Source organism: Podarcis melisellensis (assembly GCF_964234715.1).
Source record: "Podarcis melisellensis genome assembly, chromosome: 12".
NCBI lineage: Eukaryota > Metazoa > Chordata > Lepidosauria > Squamata > Lacertidae > Podarcis > Podarcis melisellensis.
The window spans coordinates 13,617,801-13,644,299 of record NC_138544.1 but is presented as its reverse complement, the minus strand read 5'-3'; the positions used below and the strand labels follow the sequence as shown (position 1 = coordinate 13,644,299).

The 26,499-nt window shown below is 46.1% G+C and overlaps 1 protein-coding gene across 1 annotated transcript in view; it reads right to left on the bottom strand.

Annotated features, from left to right (window-relative positions):
• Window positions 1-6,218: 6,218 nt before the first annotated feature.
• Window positions 6,219-26,499, bottom strand: part of LARS2 (leucyl-tRNA synthetase 2, mitochondrial) — a 71,112-nt gene continuing 50,831 nt past the window's right edge. Inside the window, exons 19-21 of the mRNA XM_081882939.1 lie at window positions 24,091-24,202; window positions 15,623-15,750; window positions 6,219-6,902 (exon numbers count right to left, since the gene is read on the bottom strand). Coding sequence (XP_081739065.1) covers window positions 6,723-6,902; window positions 15,623-15,750; window positions 24,091-24,202 — 420 coding nt within the window. The 3' untranslated portion in view covers window positions 6,219-6,722. The remainder of the gene's footprint in view (window positions 6,903-15,622; window positions 15,751-24,090; window positions 24,203-26,499) is intronic.

Below are 26,499 nucleotides of genomic sequence, written 5' to 3'. Positions count from 1 at the left end.
CTTTTGGGTCACTGTAACATTTTTGGCTGCATTGTTCCCTCTACTTCTGATATTCAAGATTTGGGTGTTGTTGCTTACATGGTCAGAATGGTATCACCCATGGACCAAGAGCAATAGGCTTGGGAGAATCCCTAAAACTGTTTTTTTAAAAATCAGTGGGAACTTTAACAGCTCAAATGATAACTGAACATGCTCAAACGGCCACAGAATACTGAAAGGAGGACAAGGGACAGACTGATTTCAGGAGTGGCTGAAATCCTGAACACTCCACATTGCAGAAATTTGTTGCAGGACCCACTTGTAAAATATAATTTCTATTGACTGCCACTTGTCTTTCCTTAACCACAAGCTAACATGTCTTTGTCACTCACCTGGTACATTATCGCTAATACTAGTTGTTGGGGCTTTAAAAAAATAAGTTGAACCAAATTATTATTTTTTCATAAGCTACTATAGTAGGAAGTAGACCTTGAAGTTTCTGGATTTTTAAAAAATAAAATCAGTTTTTTAAAATACATTATATTTTGAGATCTGACAGATTTTCCCACCCCGTCTTGGAAGAGTGAATAAATGGGCAAATCAGGTTTATCAACAGCCCTTCAAGGGATGGAGCATGAGACTCTTAATCTCAGGGTTGTGGATTTGAGTCCCATGTTGGATGAAAGATTCTTGCAATGCAGGAGTTTGGACGGGATTATCTTTGCAGTTCCTTCCAAATCTACAACTCTGGGCATCTGTGATCTCCTTAATTTAAAACTGAATGCAGCACAGTCGTACCTTGGATGTCAAACAGAATCCGTTCCAGAAATCCATTTGGCTTCTAAAATGTTTGGAAACCAAAGCGCGGCTTCTGATTGGCTGCAGGAAGCTCCTGCAGCCAATCAGAAGCCCCGTTGGATGTTTGGCTTCCAAAAATAGTTTGCAAACCGGAACAGTTACTTCTGGGTTTGCTGCGTTCGGGAGCCAAAACGTTCGAGAACCAAGCTGTTTGAAAACCAAGGTACGACTGTACTCACTTATGTCCCAGAAAGTGCACTTAAAATTGCAGCCGTAGTATTCTGTAGCACTTTTCCTGATTGTTCAGAGCATTGTTTACCGAAATAATATCACATGTGTTCACACCCTAGAAAGGCCATCCAGCATGTTGGCTGTTGATGTGTAGGCGGAAATGGTGATTGCCTGTCTCTCCCATCATTCTACTAACCATTACATTTGACCAGCTTACCTTGTATGTATTGCATTATTGTCTTTTCACACATGGCCCTCTCTTTAGGATACTGATGGTAGCTGCTCCAGAAGAGAGAAGTACACCCAGTCATTTCCAAGCCAGCTTTTGCTCCTCTTTGGGCACTCTTGCTTCTGCCTGCATCCCACAAGAACAGCTTACTGCAGCCTTTCTCAACCTGTGGGTCCCCAGATGTTGTTGAACTCCCATCACCCCTAGCTAGCAAGGCCAGAGCTCAGGGATGATGGGAGTTGTAGTCCAACAACATCTGGGGACCCACAGGTTGAGAACCACTGGCCTACTGGATCAGGCCAGTGGTCCATCTAGTCTAGCATCCTGTTCTCACAGTGGCCAATCGGATCCTTGTGGGAAACTCTTGAGTAGCCAGGTATACTAGGAGGCTTCTATCTACCATATTTTTCGCTCCATAAGGCACACTGGACCACAAGGCGCACCTAGTTTTTAGGGGGGGGAATCAATTAAAAAAATCCTATTCCCCCCCCACCAGCCCCAAAGAGCAAAGAAGCCAAGTCTTGGCTTCCTCTTTAGCCGTGCACAACCTCTCCAGCCGGGAGAGGCTGCGCGCAGATTTGGCAGAAGCCAAGTCAGCGAGCGGGATGTGTAATGGTTGTGAGGGGTTACTTGTGCGTAAATTGCCTTCGGTTTAGTTAGATTGCTTGCCCAACCACGCTTAGGGTCAGAGCTCGCCCTCCGTGACCTGTTAGTCACTTGCAGAATCTGTCAGTGGGCGTTTCTTGAACCTCTTCCAGCATAAAAGCTGTTTGACCCCGAGTCTCCTCCTATGTTCCCTGCGTGGAACGCGTCTGCACAAGTGAGGGGAAGGCAGGGGCGTGCCAGCGCTCTCTCCACTAGCTTCGGGTGAAGGGTCTTGGAGCCCTGTCACCAATTCCTCCATCTCCCTCTCTTCTCTATTGGTGTTACCCTGAATTCCTTCCCCCCTGCTGGTCCCCTCTCCGGCATCGCTTGGGAGCCCTGCCTCTGCTTCTCGCTCTGATGTCAGTTCCCTGACAGGATGGATACCACTCACTGTCTTGGCTTCGTTTTTAGCTACGGGGCTGGGGCAGCGGAAGCCTGAGCTTCCCCTGGCCCCAGCCCCCAGAACAGGTCCAGTAGTGGCAACAAGGTTGCGAAGTCTTTGGACCACAGTGCGAGTTCCCGCTGTGCTCCAAAGGCTTCAGGCGGCTATCCCTGAAGCCTGGAGAGCAAGAGGGGTCGGTGCTCACCGACCCCTCTCGCTCTCCACGCTTCGGCGAAAGCAACGCTTAGCCTCTGGAGCGCAGAGGGAGCGCTCCCTCTGCGCTTTGGAGGCTTCAAGTTGATATCACTGAAGCCAAGGAGCCTGCATTCGCTCCATAGGATGCACACACATTTCCCCTTAATTTTTGGAGGGGAAATAGTGCGTCCTATAGAGCAAAAAATACGGTATATGGACCCTAGGTTGGTCTAGGAATGTTGGGGTATTGTTGAACTGGCCAATGATAATTCCTCTTTCCAGAGAGCGTGTTTTATCTTCCATGAATTTGGAGTATGAAGTCCAGGATGTTGAGCCCCTCCCCCAACCCCTCTTCCTTGTCCGTTCTGCAAACAACAGAAATGCATCAAGGCACTTTTGTGAACTTTCAGCCCTCTCTAATCAAGCGTGCTGCTTACGAGGCAAGTCCAAGCCCCAGAACAATACAGCATGCGAGAAATTCTGGAACTTTCAGCAAAGCACTGCCAAAGTGACACATTTTTCAAGTTTATTTCGATTACTGAAAAAGGTTTTGCAAAAAGGAAAAAAGGACCGGGTTTAGGGAAACGCCCTACAGTGGAAAGCAAACTCTTATTTGGTCCCAACAACCATCTCCAACATTTCTCCATTTGTGGAGAAATAGCAGAGGAGGCAACTTCCTAAGGGAATGCGTTTTTACAAAGCTATTTGCTACGGTTACTAAAAAGAAATTAACTTTTCAAATAGCTTGTGTGTTGTTGTTTTCACTCCAAGTCGGAGACAGAGAAAGCAAAGCATGTTGTCTAGTGTTCCCCTCCCCTCCCCTGGAATGGTGAACAAGATGTTAGATTACACACAAGGGGAAGTATTTTCTGATGGGGGAAAACTGGTTGTGCGAATAGAGGCCTAAACAACCGTGCACATGGATAAGCTCAGGGTGGAGGGAGTTATTGTAACAATGGGACATTGTTATTTTAGCTAGCACCATTAAGAATTTATGACTTCTGAAGCATAGGAATTATCTTTTTAGGCCAGATCTAAATTCAATTCTCATTCTATGGACCAGTAACAAATCTACAGGGTGAAAAAGTCATCAAATATATAGCAGTCAATGTCAACCAATGTTGTTGACGATTCTTTCTCCATAGCACAAAGAGCCAGTCCTTTCCCCATCTCCAATAATATAACCCCCAACAGGGAAAAAAGGCATAGAAGAATGGGGTATATAATTAACTTTCAGGAATTTTGGCACTTTATTCATACTGCATGTTTTAGTATTTATTTCTATTGTTTTTATATTGTAGCCTGCAATGAGCCTTTGCAATGGGGGATATAAAACACTTAAAAATGATCCTCTAATTTACTTCTAAATAGTGTAAAGGGCAGAGTCTTGTTTCATTTCTCTATCTATAATTCTGATTGCACACTTGATTCAACACTTGGATGGCTGACAGCTTAAGATCCCTTTTCCTTCCCCACCCGAACAGTGAAGATATTTTATTAAATCACCACCGTTCAAGAGTGTATATGAATCAAAAGGTTAAGACTGGCTTATTATTTTATAACCATTACGCCTGATAGCTAATGGAGTTTCTGTATGCAAATGCATACAGTGAAATAACACATTATTTAAATTCCAGCTAAAATTAGGGTGGCAAATTATGCATCGTCAAAAAAGAAGGCTAAAAGGGGAGATTTGCATAACATCTGCATATGTCAACTGGTATGGATATAGATTTAGAATTATGAAACTGTAAACAGAGCTCACCAAAAGTGAGGAAGACTGCAGCTGGCTCATTCTGTTGTCCAGCTGGAAACTGGTCTCTCTTGCCCTTCGTTCTTATGGTTCCTTATCTTTAAGCCAGGCAGAAAGGCTGAGTAGTCCTTCAAATAGAAGACTGTGTTCTGACGTACAATATATGGCCACACTAGATGAAACAAGGTATACCATACTCTCCATAACAGGCACAACCTGTGCTTATGGTCTCCTTTTCAACATTGACTCAGCTTTGACACCAGAGACTTTTGGATCAGATTTTTGAATGCCCAGGTCGACAGGACTACCGTATTTTTCGCTCTATAAGACGCACCCGACCATAAGACACACCTAAGAAAAAAAATATTCTGAATCTGAGGCCCCTCCCCATTTGAGCGCTCTTGAACCTTGCCAGGGGCTGCCGCTGCTGCTTCCAGCATGTCAAGGGGCTTGCGAGGAATAGAGCCAGGCACTGGCTTAGGGGGCAGCCGGGCTCTCAGGAGGGCTCGAGAGAAGCCTAAGGCAGCTGGGGAAAAGAAGAGGAAGAGGGAGGAGGAAGGAGGATCAGGCTAAGGAGCCACTGGTCCATCTGCCCCTTTTGGGAAGCTGGATCTGCTGGCCACCTAGCAGCGTGGTCCCTGCTGGGGGGAATCGAAGGAGGCAGGTGAGACGAAGCGACACTCTTCAGCGAAGCGGGAGGAGGAAAGGAAGGGAGCCCTTACAGAGCCCCTTACTTTCCTCCTCCCACTTCGCTGAGGAGGCGCTGCTCTGCTGAAGCCAGCAGAGCAAGAGGGAGAGCTGCGTGGCACCTCTTGGTCTGCTGGCTTCCCAGTGAAGCAGGATGAGGGAAGGAAGGGCTCTGTAAGGGCTCCCTTCCGTCCCTCCTCCTGCTTCGCTGGGAAGCCAGCACAACAAGAGGCGCTGCGCAGCTCTCGCTCTGCTGGCTTCAGCGATAGCTGCGCAGCCTGCATTCGCTCCATAAGATGCACACACATTTCCCCTTACTTTTTAGGAGGAAAAAAGTGCGTCTTATGGAGCGAAAAATACGGTAAGCCAATCTTCATTAAAATGAAAATGTCAATAAACCAAAGAGCCATGCTCAAGACGGAATTGGACCAGAGATTTCGAAGGCTGAGGTAACTCCGGACAATAATACAAAATGCAAAAAGGTTATTTACACATGCTCAGGTCGGTAAATATATTGAAGTTTGTGGCACGACAGCGGCCAGGCAATGTTGGGCTACACACTAGTCTGTTTCCTGAAGCTTCTGAAATGCTGTTCAAGGTAGACAGCTGTTTAAATTCAGCCACTGTGAGAATCTGGTTTTGATAGCTCTAATTGCCACCCGCCCCCACAAGAAACAATATCTACTTGTAGTGTTTGCCCTTTAGAGTTCCATGGATTAAAGGCTTAGAAATTTTGGCCATACATTATTGGGCTGATTTCCAAATTGTCAAGACAGAGAGCTGACTTGTGACTCATGGTTTGCCAACAAGATTGCACACTAAGCTCTGTGAACTGAGATGGCAAAGAAGTGAAGCCAGGAAACCTGTTCCTTTTTGTTACAGAAATTTCCAGTGTCTAGAACAACCGACTTACTGTACTAACCAAGTGGCTGAACTGGTTCAAGAGAACAGCTATACATGCTATGGAAGTACATCATTGACTCTCCATATCTGAAAGGCACCTCGTTTTTTATTTCCACTTTATAAAAGTACACAGACAAGATAACAACTTCCATTCTAGCCGAACATCTAAATCTGTGTGAGAATCAGAGCTGAACAAAAGACCAAAACTGGCATGTATGGATGTCCCTTGGCAAGACTGCAATCCTTGGACGTGATCTATTACCAGCATGCAGCTTTGAAACATGGAGACAATAATTTAAACAGAGGAGTTGTGTGTGTTTTTTTGCCTAGAATTAATTTTCATTAGCTTGTTTTGTGCTGGTGAACTCTGTGGGAATTGTTGGAAAAGATAGCAAAGATGTACTTGAATAAACAAGAAAGTAGAAAACACATTTTATTATGAATGCTGAGACTGATAAACCAAGTTGAATGGTTATCAGTAGGATCAGTGAAAGGGATGATGGGTTACAGCAGTGTACATTACTTTCAGTAACAATACACTGAAAATATATTTCCTCATTATTATTATAAGAATACCCCCTCCCAAAATATTTCTGCACAGGGAAACAAGAATAAGAAGGATGCATTTTACTGCGTTACAGCTTATCCCTGCACCAAATAGTCACAGCAACACTTTCGCTCGTATTTAGAAACAGTGATAAAAACGAAAGCCAGCTTTTGTACATGATTTCCAGAGAAATATTTGCAGAAGTGCTCGTGTTCATTGATTATATACAAGTTAGCTTTTGCTTCTTTATCACTCAGCACTTTAATTTTCCTGCCCTCTGCAGCATCTTGGTTGGAGAATATGGCCGAGTTCCTTTTTCCCCACTTTAATGGAAAGTGATAAACAGGCAGTTTTAAGAAAATACGGCTACCAACTATTCCTGGATAAGGAAGTTGACAAGCGCAGTTCTAGGAGACAATATGAACTTTTTAATGGTGCGTCCTTGGAGATATTCAGTCCCCAGCTTACTTTGAACAACCAGTTCACGAACTACTTCTGCGTCTCGGGATACTTGTTGAGGTACACCAACTTTTCCACAGGGTTTGTTGTTGATCTGGAAGGGGAAAAGGAGACAGAGATGAGAACCAAAAGGAGATGTATACAAATAGGCCCTCAGGTTTCTTGTCCATTTGCCCCATTTGCTAGATAAATAATTCAGGTATTATTTAGAACTTTCAATCCAATCATTAGACTTCTGTTACCTTGCGTCAGTCTGCCTTTTTGTTACTGTATGTTATCACATGTATAAAGGTAAAGGGTAAAGGGACCCCTGATCATTAGGTCCAGTCGTGACTGACTCTGGGGTTGCGCGCTCATCTCGCTCTATAGGCCGAGGGAGCCGGCGTACAGCTTCCGGGTCATGTGGCCAGCATGACTAAGCCGCTTCTGGCGAACCAGAGCAGTGCACGGAAACGCCATTTACCTTCCCGCCGAAGTGGTACCTATTTATCTACTTGTACTTTGATGTGCTTTCGAACTGCTAGGTTGGCAGGGGCAGGGACTGAGCAATGGGAGCTCACTCTGTTGCGGGGATTCGAACCGCCAACCTTCTGATCAGCAAGTCCTAGGCTCTGTGGTTTAACCCACAGCGCCACCTGTGTCCCTCTGTGTCATGTAGTTCTACTCTAATTATATTTTCATGTCAGACTGTGATTAGACTTCTCTGTAGGGTTTTGTACCAGTGGAGGAACGTCCCAGGCCCAATCAGGTCCTTTTGTTTCCACACAGTCTCTTGTCACGGCCCAACTCCCACCCCATGTCTCTGAATCCCATCCTGGATATGGGCCACTTCCACTCCCGAGGTCACATCAACTAGATCTAGGGCTGCTAAAAGGATGGACTGGAGCACAGTGGTGTTACACAAACCCTCTGCACGCAAACCAAGCTGGCAATAGCTTTCCAGATATGGCTGGGAGAGATTTCTGCCTGGAACCCTAGAGAGCCATTGCCAGCGAGGGCAGGTAAATACTAAACCAGGTGGACCAATGTTCTGAGTAGGAGTGGCTGACATGAAGGAGGAGTGTTGGTCCTTTGACAGCGACATCACTACTGGTTAACGGTTTGGTACAAGGACAGGCAAGATTGGGGTGATGTCAGCACACCGGCGGAGCCAATTCTGTACTGGTACGTCCTTGCTACTGCCCAGTCCCCACTGTTGAGTGGTCTCTTTAAATTTGAAGGTTCATTATTGTTCCACATGATGTGTATTTCTTTAAGGGCCAGAGCAAATAATGTGACCTAGTTTTACAGTTGTGAAGCAGTATAGCAGGTGCTGTTAAGTTATGTTAATTAAGCTGTTGGGAATAGTATATAAAGAGCAGCACCTAACTCTCCCAGTACCCTGGTGGTTGGGTCGGTGGATGGGTCATGCTTATTGATACATTTAGTGTAAAAGGAGTTTTTGTTTTTGTTATTAAAACCTAGCTGTCAGGGTTTCAGGGAGAGAAGAGCAGATGAGGGAGGAGACAGAGAGCGAGGGGGAAGAATCCCAGAGAGACGAGGAAGAGGATGACAATGACCAAAGGTCGTCCATGAGTCTGTCCAGTGAGTCAGAGGATTCCCAAAAGGAAGCCCCCCTGGTCAGACCAAGGGGAGCCCAAGGGGGAAGCAGTCAGGAGCAGGGGAGCGAAGGGAGAGCCCCCAGTGGGAGTTGGAGATTGGGGCCGGTTTCTCCGCCGGAACGGAGTGAAGGGGGTGGAGTTACTAGTGTGTCAGAGGGAGCAGAGCAGGAAGCAGACAGGGGAAGGAGATCGGGGCAAGACGTTCTGCCGGAAGGGGCGGAGAGTAGCACCGGGAGCAGTGTAGCGGTCGAGAGGAAGGTCAGAAGCAACGTACGCGCGCCAAGTTCAAATGTGGAGGCGCGCGGAAGTGAGGAGAGCCCTGGGGAGGAGCCTGGCCCCAAAGCACGAAGGAGGGGGGAACAGGCGTCAGAGGATTCAGCCTCTGGGGAGTCCCGGCGGGAGGGAACCCAGGGGGGCAGAAAGACCCTGCGGAAGAGGAAGGAGAGGAAGAGGTGGTCCAGCACAAGCCTCTTAAATTGGTGCAGGGGCGGCACTGATTCAGAGGGGACTTCAGCGGTCTGATGTCACAGACGTAGAGCCACGCAGATGGAATGTAAAAGCAGCAATGTTCTTCAATAAAGAATTTTGTAAATAAACTGGATTGGATTTGGGTCTCTTGTGAGCTGGGACCACGGGTGGCTCTGACAGTAAGTCCCCTCTCCAAGAACGCAAAATTTTTTTTTGCAAAGCTCACCAACGGTAGCAGCCATGAGTGCGGAGGAACAGCTGCAAGCGCTGGGGAAGCAGGTTACCGAACTCACAGCTGCAGTCATTGCATCTCAAAAGAAGAATGACGAACTGGAGAAGCGCTGCCAGGACCTGCAAACAAGGTGGGAGCATGCAAGCAGGGCAGGGTTCCCGGGATCCAGATCGGAGGGAGTTGGACTTGGACGGCGGGGGGGCACCCTAGTCACCCACTTCGATGGGAACCTGAAGCACTATCCTAGTTTCAGGGCAGACGTCTTGTATGCACTGCATTTACTTCGCGATGATTTTAAAGATGAAGAAGAGAAGGTGGGATTTATAGTGTCGCATTTGCATGGGGAGGCTAGAGCTTGGCTGCGCAATTTGTGGCGCGAAGATGGCCCTGCCCGCCGCAATTCTGATGAATTTATTAAAGCGATGGATGCCTGTTTCCAGTCATCTGTGGACCTGGATATTGCGCGTAAAGAGATGCATAGACTGCGGCAAGGCAAAGCCACAGTACGTCAGTATCATTCCAGATTCTTCGCATTATTAACTGTGTTAGGCTGGGAAAAGGACAGCAAACCAGTGAGAGATCTGTTCTGGGAAGGTCTTAGCGGCCCCATCAAGGATGAGCTTGCCAGGGGAGACAGACCCCAGACCCTAGAAGACGTGGTGCAAAGGGCTCTTGCGATAGGAGTAAGACACGAGGGACGCCCTTGGCACGATGGGGAAGGACCCCAGGCGCGTGCACCAGCAAGAACACCCCGTTTTATCCCCAGGGACTTCGGCCAGGCGCACCCCTCGCCCTTGGGGAGGCAGGGAGAAGAGCCGATGGAAATTGGTGGTGCTAGGGCTCAGACACCAGCCAGAGCCCCGGTTTCCGGTGCAGTAAAGGCGAAGCCTCCTAGAGGGACCAGGAAATGTTACATCTGTGACAGTGCACAGCATATGGCGAAAGAATGCCCCCAGAGGCTCCAGAAACACACTGCAGCTCTAGCAACAGTGGCAGCAGAAGTGATGCAAGGAGAGCAACCTCAGGGAAATGACAGTGCCTGGCTGGAAGCAGAGCTGCTGGGGCTCAGCCAGGCGGATCTGTAGAGCAGTCCCCAGCGCCTTTGCATCGCACAGACCCTTTACCACCCAAGCCAGCAGTGCAGCTCACTGCAACGCTTCAGTTGCCGAATGGAACCACTCTGGAAGTTCCCATCACGATCGATTCAGGGAGCAATGCGGATTTTGTGGGGATGCAATTTGTCAAGCAGCATCGCATAGCGCTTCTGCCCGCAACAACGCCTCTGAACGTAGTTACGGTGGATGGCAGGAAATTGCTAGGAGGGCAAGTTGTGCAACAGACGCCTCCCATGGTGATGCAGATTGGAAATCATCGAGAAGTCATTAGCTTCAATGTCACCCACCTGTCAGACACGCCCATAGTATTAGGCATGAGTTGGCTGGAGAGACACAGTCCTGCTGTAGCGTGGTACCAGCGGCAGATCACCTTCTGCTCATCGTATTGTGCTCAACATTGCATCCAGTCCAGCCAGGAGGAGGGGGCTGAGCAGCAGCTGCAACTTGCCATGGTGCAGGCAGTGCCTCGCAAGTACGAAGGATTCTTGGAGGTTTTCTGCGAGAAGGAAGCTGACAAGTTGCCGCCCCACAGGCCTTACGACTGTGCGATCGACCTGGTGCCGGGGGCGCAGCTGCCGACTGCAAAGCTGTATTCCATGTCTGAGGACGAGATGCAAGAGCTCAGAGAGTTCATAGAGCATAATTTGAAGCGTGGATTCATCCGGGAATCCAAAGCAGTGGGGGGCAGTCCTGTTTTCTTTGTGAAGAAGAAAGACACGCCCCAAAAAAGACTCATTGTGGACTACCGGTTCATAAACAGAATGACTAAGCCCAAGGCCTTTCCCATGCCCAAGATTGACGACCTCCTAGCGACCGTTAGGAAGGGGAAGATCTTCACCAAGTTGGATTTGCGTGGAGCGTACAACCTCATCCGCATCCGGGAGGGCGATGAGTGGAAGACTGCCATGTTCACGCCTCTGGGCACGTATGAATACAGAGTTATGCCGTTTGGTCTCCAAAATGGCTCCCACGTTTTCCAAGCCTTTATGCATCACGTGCTGGCGGGACTCCTCTACAAGAAGTGTGTGTGTTTTCTCGACGACATCCTGATCTTCTCGGAATCGCCGGAAGCTCATGAGAAAGACGTAAAGGAGGTCCTGCAGAGACTGCGGGAGCACAGGCTCTACGCCAAGTTGGAGAAGTGCCAGTTTGATGTGACGGAGGTGGATTTCCTCGGCTACAAGCTGTCCGACGAGGGGCTGGCCATGGACAGCGTCAAGGTCCGAGCGGTGTTGGACTGGAAGAGCCCACGCAATCGGAAGGAAGTCCAGAGATTCATCAGGTTTGCCAATTTCTACCGCAAATTCATCAAAGGTTTTGCAAAGGAGACGGCAGCAATCACGGACACTCTCAGTTCCAAGAAGAAGAAGTTCGCTTGGACGGAACAGGCGGAGCGCTCTTTTCGGAAGCTTAAAAGCCTCTTCGCCTCCGAGGAGCAGCTGCTGCACGTGAATCCGGGCAGGCCCATGCGAGTAGAAACCGACGCGTCCGACAGAGCGGTTGGAGCCGTCCTCCTGCAAGAAGATCCGCAAGGGAATTGGAGACCTGGTGCCTTTTACTCCCGAAAGCTCAGCAAGACGGAGCAGAACTACACCATATGGGACAGGGAACTGTTGGCCATTCACGCAGCTTTCAAAGCGTGGCGACATTTCCTCATAGGAGCCAAGCACACAGTGCAGGTCCGCACGGATCACAAGAACTTAGAGTATTGGCGAACAGCGAAGCTGCAGAGCCAAAGACACATGCGCTGGGCAGAATTCTTCGCGGATTTCGACTTCAGAATAGAATACATCCCGGGGGATTCCAATGTTATAGCCGATGCGCTCTCCAGGAAACCACAATATCTTGAGGAGACGGCACCAATAGCAGCTAAGCACATTTTTGCACCGCAGGCGTGGGCGTGCGCTGCCATCGCAGTCGACCTGGACGCGGTGCGACGTGCGTTGCAAACGGATCAGTTTGCACAATCCAAGATGGAGGAGCTGCGCAGGGGTTCACAGAGAGACGATGACTTCCAGTTACGAGACGGGCTCTTGACTCGCAAGGGTGCCCTCTACGTACCAAGCGACGAGCTCCGCGCAAAGGTTCTGCAGCAGTTGCACGACGCCCCCAGTGCGGGCCACTTCGGCAAGGAGAAGACAATAGAATTAGTGGCCAGGGACTTTTGGTGGCCCCAGATGCGGGGAGAGGTGGCGGATTACGTCGCCAGGTGTGACACCTGTCAGAGGGCCAAACCAGTACACCAGAAGCCAGCGGGATTGCTGGAACCGCTGGAGACGCCGCAGCAACCGTGGGAGAGGGTAGCCCTGGACTTTGTTACTGATCTGCCCAGCTCCAGGGGCAAGACGGCGGTACTGGTGGTTGTGGACCTGTTCACCAAGATGGCGCACTTCATTCCTTGTGCCAAGGTGGCGACGGCAGAACAGACCACCAAACTCTTCGTCGACCACGTGTTCAGAGTGCATGGGCTGCCGCAGTCCATCCTGTCCGACAGGGGGCGCCAATTTGTTTCCAATTTTTGGCAGAAGCTTCTAGGTATCCTGCACGTCAAGATCAACCTAGCGTCGGCGAGACATCCACAGACCAACGGCCAAGCAGAGAGGGTCAACGCGATCATGCAGCAGTACCTGAGATGTTACGCCAATCAGCGACCCGCAGCGTGGGTGGACTACCTGCCGATGGCTGAGTTTGCCTACAACAACACGAAGCACGCATCGACGGGGGTGACGCCGTTCTTCGCGAACAATGGCCGTCATCCCAGAACCTTTCCGAGGCTCGTAGCAACGGGAGAGGGGGTGCCGCAAGAGGCCGACCAGTTCGCAGCAGAGTTGCAAGAGGTGCACGAGGAGCTGCGGAGACATTTGGAGCTAGCCAAACAAGCCTATAAGGTGCAGGCGGACAAACACAGAAGGGCGGGAGAAGACATCCAGGTGGGGGACTGGGTATGGTTAGCGGCCCAAGCGATGCCAGCCAAATCGTTAGCCAAGAAAAAGCTAGGACACAGGCAGCTAGGGCCATACCAAGTTGAGGCTAGGATCAATCCTGTAGCGTTTTGCCTGGCCCTCCCAGAAGGATCCAGAGTGCACCCGGTCTTTCATAGGTCGGTGCTCACTCCCTACAAGGCCCCGCACAGGTTTCAGGAGTCAGAAACAGTACCAGATCCACGCAAAGAGTCACCCAAGAGGGGGGGGGGTCGCCTAGGGCCGAACCACTCAACGAGGTCACAGAGATCCTGGACTCAAGATGGGGGGCAGAGGGAGTTGAATACTTTCTCGCCAGAGAGGGCACCCCAGCCAGTGCCAATAGTTGGGTGCCGGGCTACGCGTTAGACGAACCCCTTTTGAAAGACGAGTTCCATGCACTTTTCCCACATAGACCCATGCCAGCTGAGTACTTTGATGACTGGCTCTTTACGCCCACATTTTCAGATAGCACGTTCCGGGGCTTCTCTTCCACCGAGGAGGGAACGGCAGAATCGAGCCCGCCCAGAGGATCGTGTTCGGGGGTGGACACACTACCCTCGGATTGGTGGGAGGAGCAACCAGAGGAGGACTGGCGTAAGAGGTGGATGAAGTGGCCTTGGCAGGCAGCGAGGGGGAAGAATCCCAGAGAGACGAGGAAGAGGATGACAATGACCAAAGGTCGTCCATGAGTCTGTCCAGTGAGTCAGAGGATTCCCAAAAGGAAGCCCCCCTGGTCAGACCAAGGGGAGCCCAAGGGGGAAGCAGTCAGGAGCAGGGGAGCGAAGGGAGAGCCCCCAGTGGGAGTTGGAGATTGGGGCCGGTTTCTCCGCCGGAACGGAGTGAAGGGGGTGGAGTTACTAGTGTGTCAGAGGGAGCAGAGCAGGAAGCAGACAGGGGAAGGAGATCGGGGCAAGACGTTCTGCCGGAAGGGGCGGAGAGTAGCACCGGGAGCAGTGTAGCGGTCGAGAGGAAGGTCAGAAGCAACGTACGCGCGCCAAGTTCAAATGTGGAGGCGCGCGGAAGTGAGGAGAGCCCTGGGGAGGAGCCTGGCCCCAAAGCACGAAGGAGGGGGGAACAGGCGTCAGAGGATTCAGCCTCTGGGGAGTCCCGGCGGGAGGGAACCCAGGGGGGCAGAAAGACCCTGCGGAAGAGGAAGGAGAGGAAGAGGTGGTCCAGCACAAGCCTCTTAAATTGGTGCAGGGGCGGCACTGATTCAGAGGGGACTTCAGCGGTCTGATGTCACAGACGTAGAGCCACGCAGATGGAATGTAAAAGCAGCAATGTTCTTCAATAAAGACTTTTGTAAATAAACTGGATTGGATTTGGGTCTCTTGTGAGCTGGGACCACGGGTGGCTCTGACACTAGCAAAAGTTATTTTTGCGTTCCTTGTAATGTGTGGTCTCCCCAGCACGCCTTCTGCAGCGCAACTAACCTGCAAATAGCCAACACCCACATGGTCCTGATAAGTGACATAAATGCTGCTGCCAGGAGTGGTTACATGCTGCAGTCCTTCCATGCCAGCTACTCCTGACTCTTTTTTTTAAATGATATTTTATTAGATTTTAACAGAAAAAAGGTTACAAAACAATAGACAGAAAAGTAAAAAGGCACAAAAAAATACAAAAACCAAAATTTAACATAAAAAAGGAAAAAGGAAAATAAAAATAAAAATCCCTCTTTTCAATTTCTTACCATTCATTTACTTATTTTCCTGACTTCCTCTCACCTCCCTTTTTTGTATTCCATTTAAAAATTGGTTCAGAAAATTCACACCCTCTATATTTTACCCTTGATTATTTATCACTTCAAATTTTCATCCTTAAAATTTTGGGATTTATACCATATTTAAACTTAACTCCTTCAAACCTTTCTGCTAAAGCCAATTAATTCCTTTCCAGCACATTTTAATATTTCATTAGTATTACACTAATTCCAAAAGTAAAATAGTTTATAAAAAAGAGATTCTCATTCTAACTTTATCCAACGTCCCTTCTTCCTGGTTTTGGATACTGTCAGTCCTTACATCATTATGTTCTATCCATCAATCGGGTGTTCTAATGTCAGAGGCTCTCAAGTCCCTTCTATGCCCCCTCTGCAGGTTTTCTTGTTCCTGTTTATATTTGCACGCATCCCTGTCCCTTGTTGGTTTCTTTAATATTTTCTTCCCTATTAAGGCAGCCAGCGATGTCTTTCCAAGTAGCAAACACAGAGCAATCACTAACTGAACCAACTGGGGAGGCGGGATTGAGGTGAGGGCTTCTGTTGATTTGAAATCTACACTTCTGAAATTGCTGAGTTTATTTCGAAGACAATCTGCTGGGCCTTAATAGCAGCAAAATTAACCTCCCCAACATACAACCTTCCCCTTGATAGGTGATGCAAGAACTTTTAAAGATTTTACAATCACAACCAATGGAAGAGTATGTGTTCTTACCAGAACGGAGACTTGCACTATTTCTGGCAGCTGTTCAGACTTTGGGTCCACCGTAGGCCAAGACTGCTGCAAGACGTCCATGTGCCAGAGATGATGAGTGCAAAGTTTGTTTTGAGCGTGAGACAAGCCTGAAACACAACATCAATGGATTGCTTGTACTTAAAACGAAACGAAATTTGTTTGCGCAGTTTGCTTGCTCCGTTTAAGCACTGCCCAGAGCAGAACCGTTGGGAGTTTGCTTTAGCACAGAACTGCCGACATCCTGTAAGCTGAATGTGTACCAGATTGAGCATCACAAACCAAAGAAAGCAAAATAGCTCTGCTGTCTGAAATTCAAGCAATAGGTTAAGGGAAAATAAAAAAAAATAGTCCTATGCTATTCTTAAAGGGCTTAAAAACAGATGGGGACAGGAGATTTATTATTATTATTATTATTAATAATAATCTTATTAGACTTGTTAGCTGCTTGTCACGTGAAGCTTGTCTCCAGGCGACTTACACCACATTTAAAAACAAATATATTTACTTATTTATTGAATTTATATATGCCCTATACCCGCAGGTCTCAGTACATTATGGTACATGATGCCATAAAAACAGAACAAAACCAACCCCCTAGAAGCCACAGCACACAAGGAACATGACAAATATATCTACTTATTAAAGCTTAATTTAGGCTGCATAACAAATATTTTTGGGAGTGAGCCATAAACATAATGGGACTGTATTCTGAGGAAGTATTTACAGGACTGCGCTGCAAGAGATTGTTATGATAACAAAAGAAAACTATAATACTTTCAAAATATAGTGCATTATCCAGTCAAAGTTAGAGACATGCTAATCTTCTGTCCTGCTGAAATGACCCCAGTCTGTTGGATAAAAAGCTAGATACTCAGTTTTTTGTAAATCACAGAAATGGTTTTGGACACAGAGTCCTTAGCCTGACACAATATATATATATATTTTTGTGGCAGCCAATTTTATTTTAACCACTTGAATATTTTAAACCACTTTTTTTTTGTAACTCAACCAAGGCAGTGTGCAACAAATCAAAACAAAAACTTGATAATATTCATTATAAACAAGTTCTCTGTGCAGCCACAACACGTGGTCTTCTTTGTGTGGAGTAGTTTTCCAACAATGTACTTAGTCAGGTGGCAAAATTAAGCAGTCTCAATCGCAAGTACATGCGCGAAACCTTTCAAAGTGTAAAGGAAAGTAATAAGCTGCTTGAACAGTGATTCATTTTTCTTGCTGGCCCTTTCTGGTTAGGACTTTTCCGTTTGTAAATGAGCTCAGTTCTTTCCTAGACATCACATGTTAGATGGGAAAGCAGAAAACATGCAATTATAGGCCACTCCTTATTTTTCTGTTCAACTGGGATTCCTCACAACATAACAAACCCTCCATCCCTCACCTTTCTGAAAAAAATAAGAGATCAGTGACATGGCGAATCCAGATATACAACATTAAAAAACAACAACCTCACAGAGGAGAACTCTGGGACAACAGCAATACTGCAACCTTGAGATTTGTTGATGAGAAATTGCTAACTGAAGGCATACTATACAAAATTGTGAAACGATGCCACTTAGAATTCCTCGGGCAGGAAAGCTAAAACAAAGTTGTTTTCAAAACTTGGAGGTTTCTGTTTATTTCGCTTATTTGCTTTCCTGTGCCAATTCTCACTTTTGGAACCCAAATAGAAGCCATCGTTACCGTCTGTAGCTCCAAGGTGAATTGAGTTTTCATTACTTCCTGTATTCATAAACATTATAAAAAAGTCACAATCCTATACAGTCAAACCTCAGTTGTTGAACGTAATCCGTTCCGGAAGACCATTCGGCCTCGAAAACGTTAGACAACCGATGCACAGCTTCTGATTGCTTGCAAGAGCTTCTTGCACCGAAGTGGAAGCTGCGTCAGATGTTCAAGTTCTGAGGAACCTTCGAAAACCGGAGCATTTACTTCCGGGTTTTTGGCGTTTGGGAAATGAATGTTCCAAAATGGAGCCGTTTGAGAACTGAGGTTTGACTGTACACAAATCTGGGAGTGTTTGAGGGCTTCCTTTGAAGTAGACCTGTACAGGAGAGCATTGTTTATGATCCAAAAGCAGTTCCATCTGCTTAAACCAGGGATGGGCAAAATGCAGCCCTCCAGATGTTGTTTTCCCCTCAATCCCAGCCAGCATGACCAATAGTTGAGGGGTGATGGGATTTGTAGTCTAACAAGATCTGCAAGGCCACAGATTGTCTACCCTGGCTGAAACCATCAGAAAGAAAGATTTTACAGAATTAGGAATTACTTGTCAAACTTCTTAAATATATTTTAAAAGTTTCCAGATTCCAAAATCTCCTCCCAGATACCTAGATATAGCTGAAACGTTGGGTTCTGTTCCAAGAACTCAATAACTTCACAATGTGAAGGACAACATCAGTGACTGAACTCAACAGAATATATTCTTTGGGGATGGGGTAGAATTCAAATAATTAAACTAGTGTTCTGACCAACTTAATCCAAGGCCAAAAATCATACGGAGGGGCTTTTACACCATCTAGAAAGAACAAGAATGACCACCAAACACAGCAAAACAGGAAAGTGTGCACAGAAGGAACTTTCTTTATTATTTAGGCAAAGAACGCAAAATATGGTCTGAAGCTCAACATAAAAAAAAACAAAGATCACGGCCACTGGTCCCATCACCTCCTGGCAAACAGAAGGGGAAGAAATGGAGGCAGTGAGAGATTTTACTTTCTTGGGCTCCATGATCACTGCAGATGATGACAGTAGCCACAAAATTAAAATACGCCTGCTTCTTGGGAGAAAAGCAATGACAAACCTAGACAGCATCTTAAAAAGTAGAGACATCACCTTGCCAACAAAGGTCCATATAGTAAAAGCTATGGTTTTCCCAGTAGTGATGTATGGAAGTGAGAGCTGGACCATAAAGAAGGCTGATCACCGAATAATTGATGCTTTTGATTTATGGTGCTGGAGGAGACTCTTGAGAGTCCCATGGACTGCAAGAAGATCAAACCTCTCCATTCTGAAGGAAATCAGCCCTGAGTGCTCACTGGAAGGACAGATCCTGAAGCTGAGGCTCCAATACTTTGGCCACGTCATGAGAAGAGAAGACTCCCTGGAAAAGACCCTGATGTTGGGAAAGATGGAGGGCATAAGGAGAAGGGGACGACAGAGGATGAGATGGTTGGATAGGGTTCTCAAAGCTACTAGCATTAGTTTGACCAAACTGCGGGAGGCAGTGGAAGACAGAAGTGCCTGGCATGCTCTGGTCCAGGGGGTCACGATGAGTCGGACATGACTAAACAACCACAAGCAGAGCCCCACAACCCTGCAAAATAAGTGTGAACTTAAAGCAGGTAGATTACTTATATGGGATATATACATGACACATATATTCTCTGCAGAGTACTTCTAATGCCCTTCATTTGTTGTGCCCACATGTGGGAGGACTGTGAAAACTGGTCAGGCAACACAACCGACACAAAACAAATAGGAAAATCTTAAAGTAAAGAAGACTTCACTCTTGTTAATGTATCTTTTGCAAAATTAACTTTTCTTGATGGGACTCCTAGCATAACATAAAGCCTTCCAGATCCAGTAATCTTACATCCTTATCGGGATAGAAAAAATATTTTATTTCGTAAACAGTCAAGTATCTTATATGTGGTGTCTGAATGTTACTCAGATGCAAGGTTCCAGGAAGGAAACACGATTTCCTCATCCTGTTCACATTTGCAAATTGCCAAGTTATCAGTCTGGTGAACTCTGGCCAGCAGTAAAAGGCTGAGTGACATGTTTTGGCAGTGCATATGCAGAAGGGATAACACGTGGGCAAGTGGAGCACTTTGAATTTAAAAGGAGACACGAAGAGCAAACGAGAAAACATTGCTGAGGTAGCTTATCAGAGAACATTTGGACTCCGCAAAATATGAAATATCAGGACACTCTAAACTTCTCTTAGTGTTCACTGGTTGAAGTGGATTTCATTCCTAGAAAGCAATCCAACTATTTTGCTGTGGGGGTTTCAAGTACTTTTCAACAACTCAATTGAACAATGGTACAGTTACGGCTTGAACAAAATGGTCAACCTCCTTGAAAAGCTTTACTATCACTAAGAAAACTGTTGCATAGTTTTTTTTAGCTGAAAACCACATGTTTATTTAATGTTGCTTAATATTACAAAACCTCTAAACAACTGAAATGCAGTCATATCTTGGTTGTCGAACGCCCTGGAACTCGGATGTCTAATCAGAAGCTGTGATTTGGTTTTGGAAGTCGAACGGACTTCCGGAACAGATTCCGTTCGACTTCCAAGGTACCACTGTAAAAATAAAAATGTGACAGTGACATTCAGTAAGATTTCTAAAAATTAGATAAGCACAAGATTAAAACCAAAACTATCACAAATAAAAGTGAGCCATGTACAAAATGGAGAATTAAAAGTTAAGATTTCAGGAAAGATTTGATTGTACTGGGAGAGGTTGTCTGAAAGGTATGCTTTCCCTTAGTGGTTTAGGGTTTTAAATGCCAGCAACAATGCCTTAAACCCTGTATTATGGTAGGTAAGAGCAGGACTCTGGGGAAATTCAATAATGGGTTTACATAAGCTCTTCCGATGCATACCATGACCAGAAAATGAAAAGAAAGGCTTATCTTGAAGAATTTTCCTCCTAGCGGAGGAGGGAATCTGCCCATATATTAGGCCCGCTGATCACGGATAACTAAAGTATTTTTTTTATGCAGAAGCTATGCTTGGCTGCTTTTTGAAATATGATTTGAAGCTCCAAGTAACAAAGGGGTAACAAGGGGCACTAAAAACTATTAGCTCAAGGGAGGCTACTAGAACAGAGCAAAGGTAACATGAAATAAGTCCTCAAAGGTCATTATAGCACTTAAGAAATAATTCAGCCAAGGGGAACACAGGGTAAATAAGTACGAAACATAATGTACAAGCCTGCACTCCCATAGCCCCCTCCTTACTGATGTGCTGGGCATGTAAGAATTATGCAGTAAACACTTCCCTGCCACAAAATCCTGGGAAGACAAAAAAGTCATTTATCTTGAGGGCAGTTCAAAGAACTTAATATGAGATTGGATAAATGCCAGTGTATGCTTTCCTGTTTGCTATTTCTCTCAGCCAGCAGATTTTTCAAATAAATAAATAAATCCAGTCATCAGTATTTCCTACTACGGAATGAGAACTGCTAGACAGACCTAAGCCTCTGTCCTCTTGCATTAAAAGATAGGTATTCCTAACTGGTAAGCTGCTTGACTGGCATGTGTCATTCAAAGGCACAAACCACTTCGAAGCACATGGCAGAGGAAAGGTCAGCTCAGTGGAACAGCATCTGATTTGTGTGAAGAAGGTCCCAGGTTATCGATCACCTGAATGTCCAGGTAGGGATGAGGGAGACTCCCTGCCTTAAACCCTGGAAAGCCGCTGCCAATCAGCATAGGCGATACTAAGCTAGATGGACCAATGGGCTGATTCCGTATATGGCAGCTCCCTCTTTCTTAAGGCAGCACAGCAGCATTTTTTAAATAAAAAAAACACACCCAAAAACACTACCCTATCATTCAACAAAAGTAGAGACATCACCTTGCCAACAAAGGTCCGTATAGTAAAAGCTATGGTTTTCCCAGTAGTGATGTATGGAAGTGAGAGCTGGACCATAAAAAAGGCTGATCACCAAAGTATTGATGCTTTTGAATTATGGTGCTGGAGGAGACTCTGGAGAGTCCCATGGACTGCAAGAAGATCAAACCTCTCCATTCTGAAGGAAATCAGCCCTGAGTGCTCACTGGAAGGACAGATCCTGAAGCTGAGGCTCCAATACTTTGGCCACCTCATGAGAAGAGAAGACTCCCTGGAAAAGACCCTGATGCTGGGGAAGATGGAGGGCTCAAGGAGAAGGGGACAACAGAGGACGAGATGGTTGGACAGTGTTCTTGAAGCTACCAGCATGAGTTTGACCAAACTGTGGGAGGCAGTGGAAGACAGGAGTGCCTGGCCTGCTTTGGTCCATGTGTGCTTAGGACCCCTCTTAAGCGCAGAATTTTAGATGCTCAGCATGCCCATCACATAGACAAGGAGCTGCTGGGGTGGGACACTAGCAGTTCTCACAACCCAGAAAAGTAAAAGACGTGAACTGAGACAGTTTTTTCATCTACTCCTGGAAGACAGAATAAATTGAGGCTGTGCACCAGGAGGGTGCTTGACATGCAGCAAGAAAGTCTCTACCTAATGCGGAAGGCAAAGTATTTATGCCACTGAGTTTTAAGGAGGCAGATATTTTTTTCTTAGGCTCCCCCCCCCCCCCGGACAAGATTTCCTGTACAGCTACTTCATTATTTTCTTTTACTTATTTTGGTCTACCTCCCTATCCCTGAAGGGACTTCGAGAAGTCAAAGGGGCAGCAAAACAGAGCTTTCACATTACGATACATTAAATGACTAGACCAAGCCAATACGGATGTGAAAGAGCCACTGGAGAAGGGGAAGAGTGGGCTGTCCAAAAGAAGGGGAGAAAGTGGGTTTTGCAAGAACTTTTGCAGCTGCAGTACCCAGAGGGATAACTGTGTTAGTCTGTAGCAGCATCAGCAACAGAATCTAAAGCCCTTTAAAGACTAACACATTTACTGTGTCAAAGTTCTGCAGACCACAACCCACACTCTGATAAAGTGAGCATTCAATGAAAGCGGAGGCCAAACTAGTTAGTGTGCCAGTCTTTAAAGCACCAACAACAGTTTTTACTGTGACAAAGACCCTTACTGACAAAGGTTCAGAATCTAGCTCTTTTCTGTTCTGGTTCTTATGTGGGTTTTGTTTAACCTTTGTGCTGACCTTTAAAGCCCTAAATGGCCTCGGTACAGTATACCTGAAGGAGCGTCTCCACCTCCATCGTTCTGCCCGGACACTGAGGTCCAGTGCTGAGGGCCTTCTGGTGGTTCCCTCGCTACAAGAAGCCAAGTTACAGGGAACCAGGCAGAGGGCCTTCTCGGTAGTGGCACCCGCCCTGTGGAACGCCCTCCCACCAGATGTCAAAGAGAAAAATAACTACTAAACTTTTAGGAGACATCTGAAGGTCTAGTGAAGCTTTTAATTTTTAATAGGTTATTGTATTTTAGTGTTCTGTTGGAAGCCGCCCAGAGTGGCCGGGGAAACCCAGCCAGATGGGCGGGGTATAAATACAAATTCTTCGTATTATTATTATTTCCTGTTTATTTGTTGGTTTGGTTTATGCGGCTGTATTAATTTTATGGATGCTTCAGTGTTGCAGTTTGTTCAAGAACCGCTCTTCAAATTGATACGAAATCTGGTTGTCAACGTTCCCCTACCTAAGATCCCAGAACCCTAGGTGGTCCCTTCTTTGTAAAGGACCTTCTATTGAGGGCCCAACTAAGGGTTTTGTTACTCCCCTTTTCATCTCTGGACAGCCTCCTGCTTTTTATGATTCAGCATCCTAGCCCATTCGATCTTTCCTTCCCCTCTTTTACTGGCCCACCTACTGGTGGTAAGCAGTCTCAGACCACTTTTCGCTCCATTGCTTTACTTTCCTCCACCTCAAATACTCTCTTTTCTCTCTAACACTTCCTCCTTCCTCCCTCATCATAGAAACCAACTCCTAAGGGATGAGGTCTTTTGGGGCCCCCCATGAAATATTTGAAGGAGCCGCCCCCAAGTCGATGGGTGTGGCCATTCAAATGTTGCCCGGGCACCGTGTCTTGTGATCGTTTATGTGGGGCGTGGCTTACCTGGCTCCACCCCTATTTTATTCCAGTTGGCACCCCTGCCCCTCATGATCCTCATTTTCTCTTTGCCTCCTCTGCGCCCGAGAGCAAACGCCCCCGAAAGCTGCCTTTGCTATGCTCTGGAATGCTCTCAGCATCCTTTCAATGCCCAGTGTCTCTGTGCAACCCGACTTCCTGGACAGACACCTCTGCTTTGCATTGTGAGAAGCTGAGCAGAGAGTGCCTGCGCCCCCCAACAGTAGTACATCAGGTTACATACGCTTCAGGTTACAGACTCCACTAACCCAGAAATAGTGCTTCAGGATGAGAACAGAAATCGTGCTTCGGCGGCACGGCGGCAGCAGCAGGCCCCACTAGCTAAAGTGGTGCTTCAGGTTAAGAACAGTTTCAGGTTAAGAATGGACCTCCGGAACGAATTAAGTACTTTACCTGAGGTACCACTGTATATGCAAACACTATCTTTTCTTTATTTTAAAACAATTTCATACTATAAACAGCATCCTTATGTCAGAAAGGCTAAAAATGACCCCTGTAACAATTATTAACAGATATTAGTTGCCTCTAACCCCAAAAAGTTTCATTCAGGTACAATCAAATTGTTTAGTCACGAATGCAGAGCTTTCCTTGCAGTTTTTTCCTTCTTCATCACAGTGGTAACAAAAAAACAAAGAAGCCCACAACTGGGCAAGTTACCTTTCCAGATCTCTGAACTTATGTGGGGGGCCATCGGGGCAAGCATGACAAAGAGAGCTGCCAAAGCATCTTCAAATTCTGCACTGTGAAGAACAACTGGCTGTGAGGCTTGCTGCAGGAAAAAAAAGAAAGGGAGGGAGAAGAATGGATTGTAAAATGTAAACACTTCATAAAGCAGCCACTCAGGAAGAAAAATGACAGTATGAAAGTAAAAAGGGGGAAAAATTAAGACTTGTGCCTTAAAAAACAGTATTTAACAGTAAGATGTTAAAGACAGCCGTAATGTTTCTGCCAGCAAAACCATGGAGAAAGAGAGCTATATGCATAACACACACGTATACAAAAAATTCAGAAAAGTTAATGGACACTGCTAAGCATTCAGCAAAAGGAAGCCCTTGGGATTCTGTACGGATGCCAGAGAATGCTTACGAAGATCAGCTTATAGGATTAGAGCTTCAAAAAGTACATTGGAAACTGGAATTCACTGCTGTAGTACTAAATAAATTCATAATTCCGTTTGTAAATGTGAGAGATAAGCTAGGCAAGATGGATAACTCTGGCTGGGTCTGTCAGTATTCCAGCTCTTTCCCCCTAGATAAAGCTACAGGGTTAGCCTTAAAAAAAACCAGATGCAGAGATGTAGGAGAGGGAGTTTTCCAAGGGTCACCATTTCTTTTTGCAATGGAAAACAAATGTTAGTTGTTGGGCATTATTTCTTTATTACATTTATATCTCACCTTTGCTCAAAGAAGCTTGAGGTTCCCCCTTTTTAAAGGTAAAGGGACCCCTGACCATTAGATCCAGTCATGGCCGACTCTGGGGTTGTGGTGCTCATCTCGCTTTATTGGCTGAGGGAGCCGGTGTACAGCTTCCGGGTCATGTGGCCAGCATGACTAACCCGCTTCTGGCGAACCAGAGCAGCGCACGGAAACACCGTTTAACTTCCCGCCGGAGCGGTACCTATTTATCTACTTGCATTTTGACGTGCTTTCGAACTGCTAGGTTGACAGGAGCAGAGGCCGAACAACGGGAGCTCACCCCGTCACGGGGATTCGAACCACCAACCTTCTGATCGGCAAGTCCTAGGCTCTGTGATTTAACCCACAGCGCCACCCGCGTCATTACAATAATTCTGTAAGATAGGATAGCTTAAGAGACACTGAGCAGCCCCAGGTCAACCAGTGAGTGGCCAAGTGGGGATTTGAAGATACACAAGCCCACTCTAAAGAATGCACAGAAAGGGAAAAAAGGCATTGCTGCAGGGCAATAGATTTGCTTGCAACTTGTGGGTGCAATTATGTGTTTGTTTGTTTGTTTTGTTTTTGTTCTCATTTTTATTATGTACTTTGTAGTTTTATTTCACATCTTATGCTGTAAACCATCTTGAGACCTTTGGATGAAGGGCTGTATATAATCAATCAATCAATCAATCAGATGTTTGTGGTTAGATGTATCCTGCTGTGCTATGCTCTCCAGTTCTAAATAAATACAATTAAAAAGTTCAAAGAGTGACTGGAATAGACAGTGGTCTTGCTTGTAATTAGCATGAAAACAATAGGTGCCTCTGATACTCTGCAACAGTATTCCACTCAATAATCAGAATAGCAAAAGAGGTTCTGATTGGCTGAAGACGCACGTTTTCCCCAAGGGCATAATACGGTGCTGTGACCAAGTACATGGAAAATGTGAGGTTCTCAATTTGTTAGCTTCAGAGGAGGTATGCAGGTTGTGTGCAACAATTAAGAAATAAAATCCATTTATTAAATGCACATAATCTCCCACCTAAACACACAGCAAGCCCTCATCCTGTGAAAAGCCTCGTTGGCAGGTTGACATTCCTTCTAGGAATCCTATCACACCAACAGCTTGTTTGACAGCTGCCTACAGATCTATCAGAAGAATTCATCATCAGACTCCTTTAAGTAACACTGTGTGTGTCTACTACAGTTACTGCAAAAGGATCATCAAAAGTGAAATAAGAACAGATTTCACTGCTTTCTGATGAAGTAAACCTTCTTGGGCTTGTTCTAATCTTAGATTTCCTACTTCCTGGTTTCAGGTGGGTGTGATAGTCGTTATTCTCAAATGCAGATTAAAAACTGTGCTATCACACTACTTAAATGCTGTTAGGTTTTATTCTGTACCCACCAATCTGTTAAGAGTGTGAACACATGGCCTATAGAGAAAGGCCTTGTTATTAAATTAGACCCAAGGCAACTGTAGTTTCAGTTTCAACATGCACAATCTTTGCCAGGTGATATAGTCAACAGCTGTCTTAGCTCAGTTAAATTTCAATTTTCTTCAAAAGGTAAAACAAAAGAATTATTTTCCAAGGTAGGGGAAACAAAACAGAAAGTAATATATCTTCTAATTTACAATATTAACAAGGGTGAAGATTTGTTAGATATC